This window comes from Erinaceus europaeus, chromosome 11 (genome assembly GCF_950295315.1).
Source record: "Erinaceus europaeus chromosome 11, mEriEur2.1, whole genome shotgun sequence".
Classification (NCBI taxonomy): Eukaryota; Metazoa; Chordata; class Mammalia; order Eulipotyphla; family Erinaceidae; genus Erinaceus; species Erinaceus europaeus.
In genome coordinates, this window is record NC_080172.1 from 106,997,563 (window position 1) to 107,012,593 (window position 15,031).

At 40.8% G+C, this 15,031-nt stretch overlaps 2 protein-coding genes across 5 annotated transcripts in view; both read right to left on the reverse strand.

Annotated features, from left to right (window-relative positions):
• ZNHIT6 (zinc finger HIT-type containing 6) overlaps positions 1-4,843 on the reverse strand; it is a 66,571-nt gene extending 61,728 nt beyond the window's left edge. For 2 of the 4 annotated variants that reach the window (XR_009552646.1, XM_060202275.1), the window contains exons 1-4: positions 3,907-4,500; positions 2,257-2,322; positions 2,064-2,170; positions 1,889-1,974 (exon numbers count right to left, since the gene is read on the reverse strand). Coding sequence is in view for 3 of the 4 variants with exons in the window: in XM_060202275.1 (XP_060058258.1) it covers positions 1,889-1,974; positions 2,064-2,170; positions 2,257-2,322; positions 3,907-4,424 (777 nt within the window). In the remaining variant the exon portion in view is untranslated. Of the gene's footprint in view, positions 1-1,888; positions 1,975-2,063; positions 2,171-2,256; positions 2,323-3,906 lie in introns of all 4 variants that reach the window. The other 2 variants (XM_060202276.1, XM_007524748.3) reach the window with 2 other exon arrangements.
• A 5,681-nt stretch (positions 4,844-10,524) lies between these two features.
• Positions 10,525-15,031, reverse strand: part of COL24A1 (collagen type XXIV alpha 1 chain) — a 353,825-nt gene continuing 349,318 nt past the window's right edge. The window contains exon 60 of the mRNA XM_016191238.2: positions 10,525-12,027. Within this exon, the coding sequence (XP_016046724.2) occupies positions 11,881-12,027 (147 nt within the window). The 3' untranslated portion in view covers positions 10,525-11,880. The remainder of the gene's footprint in view (positions 12,028-15,031) is intronic.

A 15,031-nucleotide genomic window follows, 5' to 3' on the forward strand; every position in this document is an offset into this window, starting at 1 on the left:
CTGACATGTTTTTCCAGTGACCACTTGGGTTAGTTAAGCCGAAGTAGTTCACTCCAGAAAGCAATAAAGGAAGTAATATCATCAAAAACAACGACAAGAAGAAAGATCATTGAGAGAAGTGGCAAAGTATAACGCAAATTTTGGGAATACACTTTTGGATTGTGACGACAGAACTGCGGACTGAAGGGAGAACAGGAACAAAACGTGCTCACTGGCCTCACTGGCCCGTGGGGACAGGGCTTTAGTACTTCTGTGGTGAGCGTGGTACGGTCCCAGATTTTGAAGAAGTGTGAAAAGGCACTCCCCAAAAGGTATTTTTGGAGCTGGAGAGATAATAGTAGTAGCTCACAGGACTTGTATTAAGAGGTCCTAAGTTTGATCCCTGACACTGCCAATAGGCTGAGCTGAAAAGTGCTCTGATGAAAAGCAGACACAATATGTAGTGCCGCCTGCCAATACTGAGTAAAAACCTGTCCACAAACAAAGGTTTCTAGTAAAATGAACAGAGATCTATGCCAAGTCCTGTGAGTGGCAGATGATTTACACAGTGACAATGAAAACCAGGAGACAAGGGAACCGCCCAGAGCACTGTTCAGCTCTGGCATATGGTGGTGCAGGGGACTGAACCTGGAACTTCAGAGCCTCAGGCAGGACAGTCTGTTTACATAACCATGATGCTATCTACCCCTACTTTGAATAAAGTCCTTCACAGAAAAATAATTTAGGAGTGAGGATGAGGGAGTGGCATGTAGATTACTTAAGGCAGCACACACTTTGCTGCGTGAGGCACTGAGTTCAAATCCCAGCGTGACATGGAAGCAACATGGATGACGGCAGTGTGTTAGTCAATTCATCCAATAAGGAAATAGAAACAAACCCAGATAATTTTATGAAGCTAAATTTATGAATCTAAAATCACATTCATAAAGGAAACAGAATACCAAAAGGGAAAGCTCACTCATGAACATGAACATGAACATGAACATACGACATTAACAAATAGTATAAGTGAGAACTGACTGGGGCGATGGCTTAGTGGTTATGGAAAAGATTTTAGTGCCTGAGGCTCCAAGGTCGTAGGTTTAATTCCCAGCACTACTGTAAGTTAAGAGTGGAGCAGTGCTCTGGTAAAAATGATAAGGAAGATATAGGACTGAATCAAGGAAGTGGACAAGGGAGTGACAGGGCTCTTTCTTTCCTTCCTTCTTTTTTTTTCCTTTAGGGAGGCTTCATGGGCTCAATTTCAACTGAAGTTACATTTATTTACTCATCTTTTGTCTCTCCTACTACACTACAAGTCCCACAAGGGGATTTCATTTTGGTTACTGCTGTATCTTTTGTAACCAGAGTAACTGTGTATCATGCTGCATGGTGGTCACTTAAATGAATCTAGGGGCTGGGTGATGGTGCACCCGATGAAGCGTACACATTACCATGCACAGTGACCCAGGTCTAAGCCCCTAGTTTCCACCTGCAAATGGAAGCTTCTCAAGTGGTGAAGCAGTGCTGCAGGTGTCTTCTGTCCTTCCCCCTCTCTATCTCCCCCTTCCTCTTCTCCTTTTTTTAATCTTAATTTTTTAAAATTTATTATTGGATAGAAACAGAGAGAAATTGAGAAAGGAGGGGGAGAGAGTGAAAGGAAAAGACAGAGAGACACCTGAAGCTCAATTTCACCACTTCTGAAGCTTTGCCCTGCAGGTGTGGGACTAGGGACTTGAACCTGGATCGTTGCGCACTGTAATGTGTGCACTTAACTGGGTGCATCACTGTCTCCCCCCACCCCCAACCCCTTCTCAATTTCTGATCCTACCAAATAAATAAAATAAACGAAAATGAATCTAAGTGATAAAAAAAATTCTAATTGGAAAGGACTAGAAGAAATACTTACATGCTTATTGCTTACTGGTCTTTTCAGTACAACATCTCTAGAAATATGATCAGCTGTTCTTGCCACATCTTCCAAAAATCTATAATCTAAACATTTCAAAATGACATAAATAAATAAACAAATGACACATGTCAACTTCCAGGAAGCAGCAACATGCTACGTGTAAGACGCTTACCACTTAGGAGATTCATTTCAGTAAACTGTTGGATTGAAACAAAGGCAGTTTTATCTCGAACTCCACTACAGGTCAGTTCTGTTTTGTGCCTTTTCACACAGGGCAAACTAAAGAGACAGAGAGAAGACACTGTCATATTGTGAAGCATGAAAGGTACAGGGTTAACAAAGTAGGAAACTACATTTATATATACCTGCAAGAATACCGCATACAACGTGGACATCTGTATTTTGCTTCTTCTGTGCCACACGTTTCACACCTACAAAAGTCACATGCAACTTAATAAATGATCAAATACTGATTGTACTTAGCTATGTGTAAGTTGTGAAAAGCTGAATTGTCACCATCCACTTATAGGCATACACCCATAGTGAGAAAAGTATACTGAAGTGATTCTAATAAAATGCTCGGTAGCAGTCAGACAACATTGGCAAAATTTCTAGGAGTAGCTTGGGAGGTGGAGCAGTGGAGAGTGCTGGACTCACAAGCATGAGGTCCTGAGTTCCAAACGTAGCACCAACACGCTAAAGCGATGCTGTACCCCAGTCCTTTGTCTCTTTAAAGATTTAAAGGAAAAAAAAAAAAAAGGAAGAAAGAAACTTAAAGATCTAAAATGCTATGATTCTAGAATTTTGGGACACTGACTATGAGAAAAACCAGTTAAGTGGGTGAGTTCAAGTATATTCTGTTCTAATTTAAAGCTAGGCCACTTTGTCACCATTGATTAACTTATTTTTTTACCTGAACACTCAACTATGGAATATGGTGGAGCTGGGGATTGAGGCTGGGGCCTTCTGAGACTCAGGCATGAAAGTCTTGATTCAACTGATTTCATTAGCATTTATGGGGTAAATAGTTCAGTTTTTGTTGTTGTTGTTGTTAACAGTATTTTCATACTTTCCTCATGTTTGGGAGCTACTCTCTACCCTAATCCAGCTTTCTAGCCCTATTTTAAACTATGACATCATCTCCCCAGACAATATTCTAGTTATCAGACTCAGGCAAAAATTACTAGCCATGGGCCTGTTAGAACATACCTAAAATAGACATCCTAGCTTCTTCCCACCTGAAGATCCCTAATTTCATCTGCTCTGTTTCTACCTTTGGGTTCCTGTTTATTAAACAATTTGACCTGCTTTATATCTTACCATATTTCAGCCACCAAGTTGCTGATGCTACTCTTGACTCCATCCTTACTTCCCTGGGCAGACGACCTCACCACTGTGTCCCCAAGTCTCATCTTTCCAGAGCCCTACCCCACTAGGGAAAGATAGAAACAGGCTGGGGGTATGGATTCACCTGTCAACGTCCATGTCCAGTAGAGAAGCTATTACAGAAGCCAGACCTTTCCACCTTTCTGTACCCCACAAAGAATTTTGGCCCATGCTCCCAGAGAAGGACAAAGAATAGGGAAGCTTCCAATGGAGGGGATGGGACACTGAACTCTGATAGTGGGAACTGTATTGAACTGTACCCCTGTTATCTTACAATCTTGTTAATCATTATTAAATCACTAATAATTTTTTTTTTTAAAAAGTCAAAATTATAACAAGTCAGAATCTGGTCCAAGAGTTTCCCTGGCCCCCCGAATTTTAATTACTAATTTAGGCACTGCTCATTAACACTGTCAACCTCCCATTATTTCCGCTACATCTGTAGTCACTGGACAACCCTCTTCTCAATGCCAACCCCCCATCCTTGCCCACCACTTAAATGTGCTAAATGTCTGCTTGTCTGTCATTATTCCACACCCTGCTGATGGTGTAAACTCCTCCTGTCTAGACAACAGAGGACCCCGCACCTTTAACCCTCCCAATGGACCCCCCCCCACACCTCCTCCTACCTTGACATGGCCAGTTTCCGCTTGGAACCCATCTGCAGATTGGTCGGCAACTCTTCTTCTTTCACCTCTGCATTATCCATCTCCTCTTCCTTTTTCAGGACCCACGGCTCTTCCTTTACATACGCTTCATCTATCATCTCCTCCTTTTTGATGTTCAGGTCGAGGAACACTTCCTCCTGTTTAATTTCCAAGTAATCCATCCTCTCTTCCTTCACGTCTAACCAGTCCATGACTTCCTGCTTCACGTTCACTTTCTCCTCCTTCACCTCTATGTCGTCCACCTTCTCCTGTTTGACTATCCAGCTGTCACCCACCTCCTGCTTCAGCTCCAGGAGGTCGGGTTTCTCCTCCTTCACCTCGGGCCCATCCTCCACCTCCTGCTTCACCCACTGACTATGAAACACACCTTCCTCCACCTCCGGCCAGTCCAGGACCTCTTGTTTCACGAGCGCCAAGTCCACTCGCATGCCCTCCCCCCGGGGCCCGCTTCCGTCGTCCCCGTGCCGGGTGCTCTCCATCCCCGCCCACCCTCGCCCCGGCTCCCCGCCGCCGGCCTGCGCCACCCGCGCCGGTTCCCCGGCTGCCTCCCGCTCGGCTTCAGGACCGCGCCGCGCACCCTCTGCTCCACTCGGGACTCCTCTTCCCCAAGTCCCCTCAATTCCTGCAAAATCCATCAGCTCACGACCCTCCGTCCCCGCTGCCACGCACTTCCAACACGTCCGATGCACGCCAGCAGCAATGAATTAACCAGCCGGGATCCAAACAGCGGCCCACGTGTGCCACAAAGCTGCAGCCCGGCCGGCCTGCCGTAATCTGCCCAGGTGTCGTAAAGCTACTCTCCAGCCCCTCCCCATTCACAGCTCTTAACAGAGCGGAGGTCGTCAGACAAGCGTCCTGATAGGTCAGCATGAGGCCACGCCCACAGCAACTCCCGCCTCCGAGGCGGAGCCTCGACCAAGCTTTCCCGGGTGATGGCGACACGCCCCCCTCTCCCCAGGCTTGGCAGCTGTCTGCTGCAAAGTGCAACAGCCTGCTCCTGAAGACGCGGATACCAAATGCTTCGTTTTGGAATGGAAATAGACAAAAGATGACATCAAATGGAAGGGAACCTCAGTGTTGCATTTCCCAAAATTTAGTTGCTCCCCAAGGAGATACGGTATTAAAAAAAAAAAAAAACTTTTAAGTTTGGTCCATACTCCCAGAGGGATCAAGAATAGAGAGGCTTCCAGTGGAGGCATTGTACCCCTGTTATCTTACAATCTTGTTAATCATTATTTAATCACTAATAAAATATTTTATTATTTAATTTCTTTTTTATTTATTTAAACATTTTTTCTTTCTTTCTTTTTTTAAAAAAAATTTATTTATTCATGAGAGACATAGGAGAGAAAGACCCAGACATCACTCTGGTACATGTGCTGCTGGGGATTGAACTTGGGGCCTCATGGTTGAGAATCCAATGCTTTATCCACTGCACCACCTCCCAGACCATATCATTTTTTCCTTTATTGGGGGATTAATGTTTTACAGTTGCCAGTAAATACAATAGTTTGTACATGCATAATATTTTAGTGTTATTTAAAAGATTAAATGGAAGCATGTGTGGGAATCAGCTAGCAGTGACAGAAACAAAGTCCATATAATATAGGTCTCTGTAATGCTGGGGATCCAGACAGGTCTCAGGTAGGAAAAGACATCACTTTTTATTAATTTAGATCTCTAACAACATTTTGGAACTATAGTTTTAAAACACTTTTTTTTAACATTTATTTATTTTCCCTTTTGTTGCCCTTGGTTTTTATTGTTGTTATTGATGTCGTCATTGTTGGATAGGACAGAGAGAAATGGAGAGGAGGGTAAGACAGAGAGGGGGAGAGAAAGATAGACACCTGAAGACCTGCTTCAACGCCTGTGAAGCAACTCCCCTGCAGGTGGGGATCCGGGGCTTGAACCAGGATCCTTATGCTGGTCCTTGTGCTTCACGCCACGTGCGCTTACCCCGCTGAGCTACTGCCTGACTCCCACTCCCGGAAATATAGTTTAAAAATATTTTTTCTTTAATCATTATTGGGTAGAGACAAAGAGAAAATGAGAGGGGGGAGGGAGAGACACACCTGTAGCCTTGCTTCATCACTTGTGAAGCTTTTCCCGTGCTTTCCCCTGGGTCTCTGTGCACTGTATTGTGAGTGCTTAACCAGATGTGCCACTGGGTGGCCCCCAGAACTGTAGTTTTTAATGATGGTATTATGGAAGTACTGGAGGGTATGGTGGGACTCTTGAATGTCAGTTTTGATGGAAAAGGAAGACTTGAGTAGTCCTTGAAGCCTTAAGGAATTTACGGGTTGTTGGAATATAGAGCAAGGATAAAGATAAAGACAGAATGGGGACAGAGAAAGGGAGGGAGAAGTCATGAGAGGCTGAACAAGAATTCTTATGCATTTCTTCAAATCCTTATTCTTTCCTTTCCCATCTCAATTTAGAAAAAGTAGTAAGGTTCAAGCTTTCCTGCGCTAATACTATTAGCTCTGCTCCAGGAAAGATGGTGCAGCCTTCCTAAGTGTTGGGCCCTTTGACAAAATGCTTAGCTAAGTCTATTACACAGCGGGATAATTGAGGATGCTTTCCCAGAAGACATTTTGGACAAGACTGAAAAACATGAGAAAGTGTATGTTAGGAATGGTTAAGCTCATTTTGGCATTTCATGTAATCAACTCTCTGACTGATATAGACTCAATCAGAACGAAGATGGTAAGGACATTTCCTGACCCTCTGATGGACAGCTAAGAATATGAAGACTCAGAGAAATAAAATGACTTACTTGTTCAAGATTACACAGCTATTCATACAGTACTAAAACAAACAAACAACAACAAAAAAACAATAACATCCTCATCAAAGTCCTCTGTTTGCACTTGAGCCAGCTTAAGAGAAAGTCCAGGAAGTGGAAGTGCAACTGAATCCTACATTAGAATTTTGGACCAGGAACTAGAGACCCTGGAAGCCTAAATTTGAGTTTTTATTGGAATGTGTTTGGAAGTACTATAGGTTTGGTTATGTAAAAACAGTCTGGTGGTCCGGAAGGTGGCACACTGGATAAAGCACTGGACTCTCAAGCATGAGGTCCTGAGTTCAATCCCCTGCCGCACATGTACCAGAGTGATGTCTGGCTCTTTACCTCTCCTCCTATGTTTCTCATTAATAAATAAATAAAATCTTAAAAAGAGAGAGAGAGAAAGAGAGTCTGATAGGAATTATCAGGGACCAGTACCTGCAAACAGAAATGGGGTGGAGTTAGGGGTGGGCTAAGTAGGATTCCTCAGTGAGAGAACTTACGTTGCTATGCTTCTAAGACCCCTTCTGTTTCATTGGTTTAATCCCCCCTGCTTAACACTGTATTCTATTTACATAACCACTGTTAACCAAGCACCGCCCTGCCTGCAAGGCATTGGTTTAATCCCCACTGGATGTCTTTTTGCTCCGCCCCCTCTCCTAGTACACCCTGATTTCCACCACAGTCTTTTTGCTCCACCCTCTCTACGTCACACCCTGTTTCCACCCTACTTGGCTAGTATATATACAAGCTGCTTTTCTGAGTAAAAACACTTGGAATTGCCTTCCGGCTCCGAGAGTTCCAGAGTATATTTCCTGAGACGATGTTAGCTCTGCACGAGTTCCTGATCCCTCTCCCACGCAGCAGCCTAGATTGGCTCCAGTTGAGTTCTCTCCAACCCAGAGAGCACTTGCTTGGGAAGAAGCACCCTCAGGCTATCCCAGCAAACTTAAATTGTGATTCATGTTTGACAAAGCTTTGGCTACCATGATGGGTAGCTCTGAAGAAAGCATTTTTGCATTAGAGTGTTTGATATAGTCTAGCACTAACACATATTTCCTTTCTTTATATCCAACTCCATTCAGTCACCAGTTGCATCAGAAAGGCATCACCTTGGGCAAGTGACCTTTCTATAGCTGGGGAGCTGAAAACTAACAACTATGGACAACATTCTTGTGACTGACAAATTCTTTGAAGGGAAATTGGAGTAGCATAGCATAGAATGAATGCATGTTAACCTCTGAGGCCACTAAATCTGATTAATTCTAAACTCAGATGTCTGTCTTGCCCATTTTTGCTCCACAATTCCCAAAGGATTTCTACAGCCTCTGTGTGTACAGTTCCAGAGTTATCATTGACTTTGGATCCTGATTTCTAATTCCAAATCAGGGGGTAGGCTGGGAGGAGAAGACTCTGATTGGATCAGCAAAACAAGGAAAATGAGATTACCTAGTTTAAGTATGGCTATGGATTTTGTCAGATAGTATAGTTTGACCTGGGCAGTATTCCCTATTAATACGCAAAACACAGCATTTAAATCTCCTTTGCTGCTATGAATATAGGAAGCAACCTAGGTGTCCAACAACAAATGAGTGACCAAGAAAGTTGTGGGATACACATATGACTCAGCTATTGAGAGAATTATGAATTCACTTTCTTCACTTTATCTTGGATGGAGCTTGAAGGAATCATGTTAAGTAAGATAAGCCAGAAAGAGAAGGAAAAATATGGGGCCTGGGTGGTGGTGCACCTGGTTGATCACACACGTCACAATGTGCAAGGACCCCGGGTCCCCACCTGCAAGGACAAAGCTTTCTGAGTGGTAAAGCAGATCTTCAGGTGTCTCTTTCTCTCTCCTTCTCTGTCTTCCCCTCCCCTCTTGATTTCTGGCTGTCTCTATCTAATGAATAAAATAAATGATTAAAAAATTTCTTAAAAAGAGAAGGAAGAATATGGGATGATTTCACTCATAGACAGAAGTTGAGAAATAAGAACAGAAAGGGGAAACACCAAATAGGATTTGGACTGGGTTTAGTTGTGATACATACATACACAGTGGAGTACTACACAGAGTATCTCCTTTGCAGTATTGGGGGCAGAACTTAAAGGCATCATGTTGAGTGAGAAGCCAGAAAGAGGAGAGACAAATACTGAATGATTTCACTTACAGGGGGAAGTTAAGAATAAAGGACAGTAAGGGAGGATATAAATTTTCTTTTTCTTTCTTTCTTTCTTTCTTTCTTTCTTTCTTTCTTTCTTTCTTTCTTTCTTTCTTTCTTTCCTTCTTTCTTTCTTTCCTTTCCTTTCCTTTCCTTTCCTTTCCTTTCCTTTCCTTTCTTTCTCTCTCTTTCTTTCTCTTTCTTTCTTTCTTTCTTTCTTTCTTTCTTTCTGTCTCTTCTTTCTTCCTTTTTCTCTTTCTTTTTGCTAGCGCACCACTCAGCTCCGGTTCCTGGTGGCACTGAGGATCAACTTTGGGACCTCTTATATACAACGGCACTGCTGCTGTGTTAGCTCTGTATTCTGTTTGCACACCTTCATTCGGGTTGTTTTCTTTTTGATGTTGAGTTGTGGGTGTTCTGAATATTAATCACCTACATAGATACTTTGCAAAATACTTTTTCCCACTTTGTGGCATAGTTTTTATTCTCAATGTATAGAAGTCTTTAGGTTGTTTTTTAAACATTTATTTATTTATTCCCTTTTTGTTTTATTGTTGTAGTTATTATTATTATTGATGATGATATCATCATTGATGGATAGGACAGAGAGAAATGGAGAGAGGAGGGGAAGACAGAGAGGGGGAGAGAAAGATAGTCACCTGCAGACTTGTTTCACCGCTTGTGAAGTGACTTCCCTGCAGGTGGGGATCCAGGGGCTTGAACCAGGATCCTTACGCCGGTCCTTGCACTTTGCGCCACCTGTACTTAACTCGCTGTGCTACCGCCCAACTCCCAGAGTCTTTGATTTTGATGAAACTCTATTTTTTCTTTTGTTGACTGTGCTTTTGGCATTATCTCCAAAAAAATCATTTCGAAATTCAATTATATAGAGTCTTTTTTTCTGTTATCTTTATTTATTGGCTAGAGTCAGTCAGAAATTGAGAGGACTTGGTGCTTGAACCTGGGTTTTTATGCATTGTAACATGTGCACTCAACCAGATGTGCCACCACCTGGTCTCTAAAGTCTTTATACTATATTTTCTTACATGAGCTTTATAGTTTTACCCCTTAAATTGATAGTTTTTTAAATCCATTTTCATCTAATTAAAAAATACCTTTATTTATTGGTATTTGAGAAATTGAGAGGGTGATAGGGAAAAAGAGAGACAGAGAGAGACCTGCAGCATTACTTCACCACTCATGAAGCTTTCCCCCTGCAGGTGGGGACCAGGGACTCAAACCTGGGTCCTTGCACACCATAACATGTGCACTCAACCAAGTACACAACTTGGCCCCATAATTTTGTGTAGACTGTAAAATAAGGGTTCCACTTCATTCTTTGTTCAAAAAAAAAAAAAAGAAAGAACCTGTCCTTTTCTTATTTAGAGATATTATCTCCCTGGGTGAAAATCATTTAACCATCTATGAGTTTATTTCTGTGTTAAGACCTTAACTTGGAAAATAAAAGGGGTGGGGCAAGAAGGAAATGAATAAATTATGTTACTGTTAGGTATGTAGCAGATATTTTTTAGCAATGTAAATATACATAGTACGAAGTGATTATGCCAGAGTTGTATTCAGACACAATGACAGAGCATGGTCATTAAAGAAGAAAACATTACCACAAAATATAAGGCACATTTTTATTATTGCTTGGTAAGCATGGTTTGCTGAGGGTAATAGATAAGCTTTCTATATGCCAAAAGTTATACTATGTGTGTTTTTTTTTTAAAAAAAAAACAACTTAAAACTAACATTTCTTGGCAACAAGAAAACTTTGAAATGTCTGAGCTACTTCAAAAAGGAAAAGACTGTTTTTCTTTTCTTTTTCTTTTCTATATGTTTCTTTAAAGACTATGTTGAATACATTTTAGGTCCCCACATAGTAAATCTAAGAATAATAAAAGAAAATTAGTGATTGCTATTATGTAATTTTTATGAAGCAGAAATACAAAGGTTTTTATAATTTAAAACAGCAGCAATTTCAAAGGGTTTGCAGAATAAAACTTTACAAATTACACACATATATATTTACACACACACACACACACACACACAAAGTATCATTCCAGATGATCACGGATTTTTAAAAATAGTATATTGCAACCCCCAACCTCTAACCCAAGCCCACTACTAGATGTAGCTGGCCTATAATTTTTTTACAACAATTTAAAAAATAAAACATAAAAAGAAATCTCTCAAACCTGTTGTGCATAAGTATAGGTTACAATGTGCCAACTTCGATTCCATATACACAAAGAGAATTTTAAAATAAAAGGACTTCACATAAATAACATTTTACTTGCTATTTAGTATGTGACCAAACAGATTAAAATAAGTACTAACAACAAAATAAATCTTGATGTAACCAGTACATACACTCTTGAAGAATGACAAAGATGAAAAAAGAAATCAAATGGTTTATCAATGTCACAAGCACCTTGTTTTCGAAAGAGCACCAAGCAACACAAAAAGGCAACATTTAAGAGGTAGTGTACCACCAGCTAAGATGTATATGCCCATTAGGGTCTTAAATACAGCTTAGTATTTGGGAAAATAAGACATATCAGATTGTGGCTTGTTATTTTTAGACAGAAGCATTGCACATGTGACAGCACTAACCAGTATTGCTCCACCATGCTCTGCATCTCCAGCTGTCTAAAGTACTTTGCTCTCAGACAGTGAAAAAAAAATTAAGCATAACCTGAAGAATTCCATGCTTATACATCTCCAGATCTAGGGAATTCTCTGAAAAAAAGCTCAGATCAATATCATTTTAAAAAGAATTAAATACTTTATCAATCATAGTCCTTTAAAAAAATGTCTTTTCTCCTTCTTCAGAGAAAATCTTTTCTTCCTGAGATTCTTAAAGATTTAGCCTTTGTTCTAATCCATAACAATAAAATCTTTCTGTCTATATATTTTCCCTCTTGTTGACAGCAATTACCTGCCCACGGAATAAGCTCTGAACTGATTCATAGCCTTTTAAAGAAAACACACAGAGCTGCTTTCAATGTAGTACTTCTGTTGAGCTCTGAGATGAGGAAGTTTCTGTATTTCAATTATGGGTAGTTGATTAGGGTCATTGGTATGAAAAAGGAATTTTGCCTTATGCCAGCTGCCATCTTGAATCTGTAAAATAACAAAATATTTTCATAAAATTCTTTCATTAGTAATCATTCTTAGCAGATGAAATGCTCAGAGTCAATAAAGATAGGAAATGTTGAATAGAAACTACTCAGAATAATGCCTGACACACACAAAAAAAATGACTCAATAAATGGTAACAATTTAAGTCGCTGGACACATTAACATGTTTATTTCTCCAAAGTGGTAATAAGCATTTTTTTTTCACTTAAAAAGCTATTGTTTGAGGGCCAAATGGTAATACATCTGGTTGAACACACACATTACAGTGTGCAAGAACCCAGGTTCAAGGCCTGGGTCCCATCATCTATAGGGAAGAAACTTCATAAGTAGTGAAATGGTGCTGCAGGTGTTATCTATCTATCTATCTATCTATCTATCTATCTATCTATCTATCTATCTATCTATCTATCCTTCCCTCCCTCTAAACTTTGTCTCTATTCAAATAATAAATACATACATAAAAATAAATTATTGTTTCTGTTGTCTGATAATCACCATACTAGTTAAGAATTAAAAGGCTGCACTATTGCTAGCATGATTAAAACATTTTCTATGTTCCTTTACTTCGGACAAGCTTTCCAGAATGGTTATTTTTTCTTTGGATGAAAGGGAATAGGCCAGTGAAACCTTTTTATACTTTAGTAAGATGTTAACAATAGTTTCCTCAGGCAAAAGCAAATTACAATTATCTTGAATCATCTTTTAAATTCCTCTATTTCCAATCTCTGGGTCCCGCTTAGTTTCCTTTATTTTTCTTTTCTTGGACTTTGTTTCCTTTATTACCGGAAGCTTTTCAGCTTGTTATAAATTATTTTTGTGGAACAAAATGAATGTCTTATGACTCAGATTCAAGAAGATAAAATAGAAAAACAACTGAGTAGTTTTCTTGTGGGACTATGTGAAAGCTTGGTAGAGCTTAGGGGAGCTCTCCCATCCCTGGATGGAGGTCTGGAAAGACACCCCACTTGTTAGCCTCTCTCCTTAGAGATGAGCCAAGAGGGAAAAGTCTCTCAGATTCAGTTACTTCTTGTTAGTCTCCCAAGCTCACAGAAAGTCTACAGGCCTCTCACACTCTCTGCTAACAGGCCAAATGGCTGCCTGCTTTAGGGTTCACTCAAAGTTCATGACAGTAACTCAAAGTTCACACATCCACTTCACCTTTTGATCACAAAGGAGAACACACTCTATCATACACCCCTAACACCAGATAGTGAAAAGCCCCCAAATCTTATTTCCTTGTGTCTTTTGATATCTATGATTTACACCAAGTTTTGTTTTACTTTTCTCTACCTTTCCTTACTGGTTTAACCCCTATGCTTCTCTCAAATGCCTTTGGATAATTAACCTGCCTGCATCATGGAGACTAATCATTTTGACCTTTATGTATTGCATCCATTCTTGTCATACCAGCCCCCTACCATAGGGGCAAGCTGACCTTTAAGAAACCTGTAATTTCTGACGTATTTGAAAAGTGTTTTTTAACTCTCTATATAAACCTGTACCCATCCCCAAATAAAATGAATGTTTGTATCAGAATACTCCCTGATGCCCCCTGTCTGAATATCTGGGCCCCTTAGAGACAGAGAGGGAGGGTCGGTGACTTGCCCCCTGACTGGATCCCCTCCATGGGAGTGCCAGCATTTTCTGAAGTCTTTAAATCAGGAGTTTATTTACTTATCCGCAGACTTACCACAGTATAATAGTCTAAATTTGAAGGAACTTTAGAGATTATTCAAACTATAAATTCCATTTTAAAGTTGTGGAAAAGTTCATTTAGGAAAAAAATTACTGAGTTATAAATTTGGTGTGATAGCTAGAACTAGATCCCTATCTGTAAGACACTGTTAGATGCACTTGTGAACTCTTCCAAGTAATGTTAATTGTATACCAAGTATATTATGTACAGTTAAGTAAGATGTAAGCCTCAATTTTCTTTCAACATAAGGAAATATGAAACTAGATAAATTAGTTCTGGGTTCTAAATTCCAGTTAAAAGTTTGTATAAATCTAGCTAGATGGGGAAAGGCTAAGAATAAATTGGCGTCCTGAGATTCCCAAACAGACATGATGGGCCTAGACCTCGAATAAATCCCTCTCTCCATTGTTACCGGTCATTTCTATGAGGAACAACACAACAGACCCCTTTGTGGGCCCCCATAGGACCTTGCCCTCAACTTGGATCAACAATGGTAGAGAATGTTCTATCCTCTGAAATGAGGCTGGACAACATACTCTATGCTACACCTGAGGAATATGGGTTGATACTGGGGCAGCCTGGGAGGTTTCTACTCAGGACCACAGAATGTGAGCTCAGATCTAGAGGGATGCAGAGGTCACATAGGCTCTTAAGCTGATCATGGGCACCAGATCACATCAAATCGATGGGGTTTATAGTCAACAATATTTATACCCTTTTCCCATATTAGGGAGCTACACTCTTCCCTGATTCAGCTTTCTGGTCCTTTTTCCAACCATGACATAATCTCCCCAGACAATACACGGATCCACCGGCATATCAGATTTCACGCTCAGGGGAAAAAAGAAAAACAAACAAAAAAAAAACTGGTATAGCCACAGGCCCTTTGGAAAATATCTAAAATATTCCTACTAGCTATCTACAAAATGGAGGACCCCTCCCCCCCATCGTTAGAGTTCGGGGCTCCAGCAGGCCAGGCTAGCTACAAGTTTTGTTTCATAGTAAGTAAATTGCAGCTGTCAAGTTCTCTACAGAAAACTGGAATTCCAGCAGCTGACCTTCCTCATACAACATTCCACCCCCTGGCAATTCTTCCGTGGACATCTGCTTTGGACTGGCATTTCTATCAGACTCACTGGTTCACCTCTTGGACACTTTGTAGCTTCCCTTTATGCTGCTGGGTTTCTCAAAGACTGACTGCAGCCAGCTGCCTTGGGACTCTAGGCCGTTCCCCGCCCCCATGCTAGAAAATGCCTGTCGAGGCAAGTAACGCCCCCCAGAGGCAAAAAA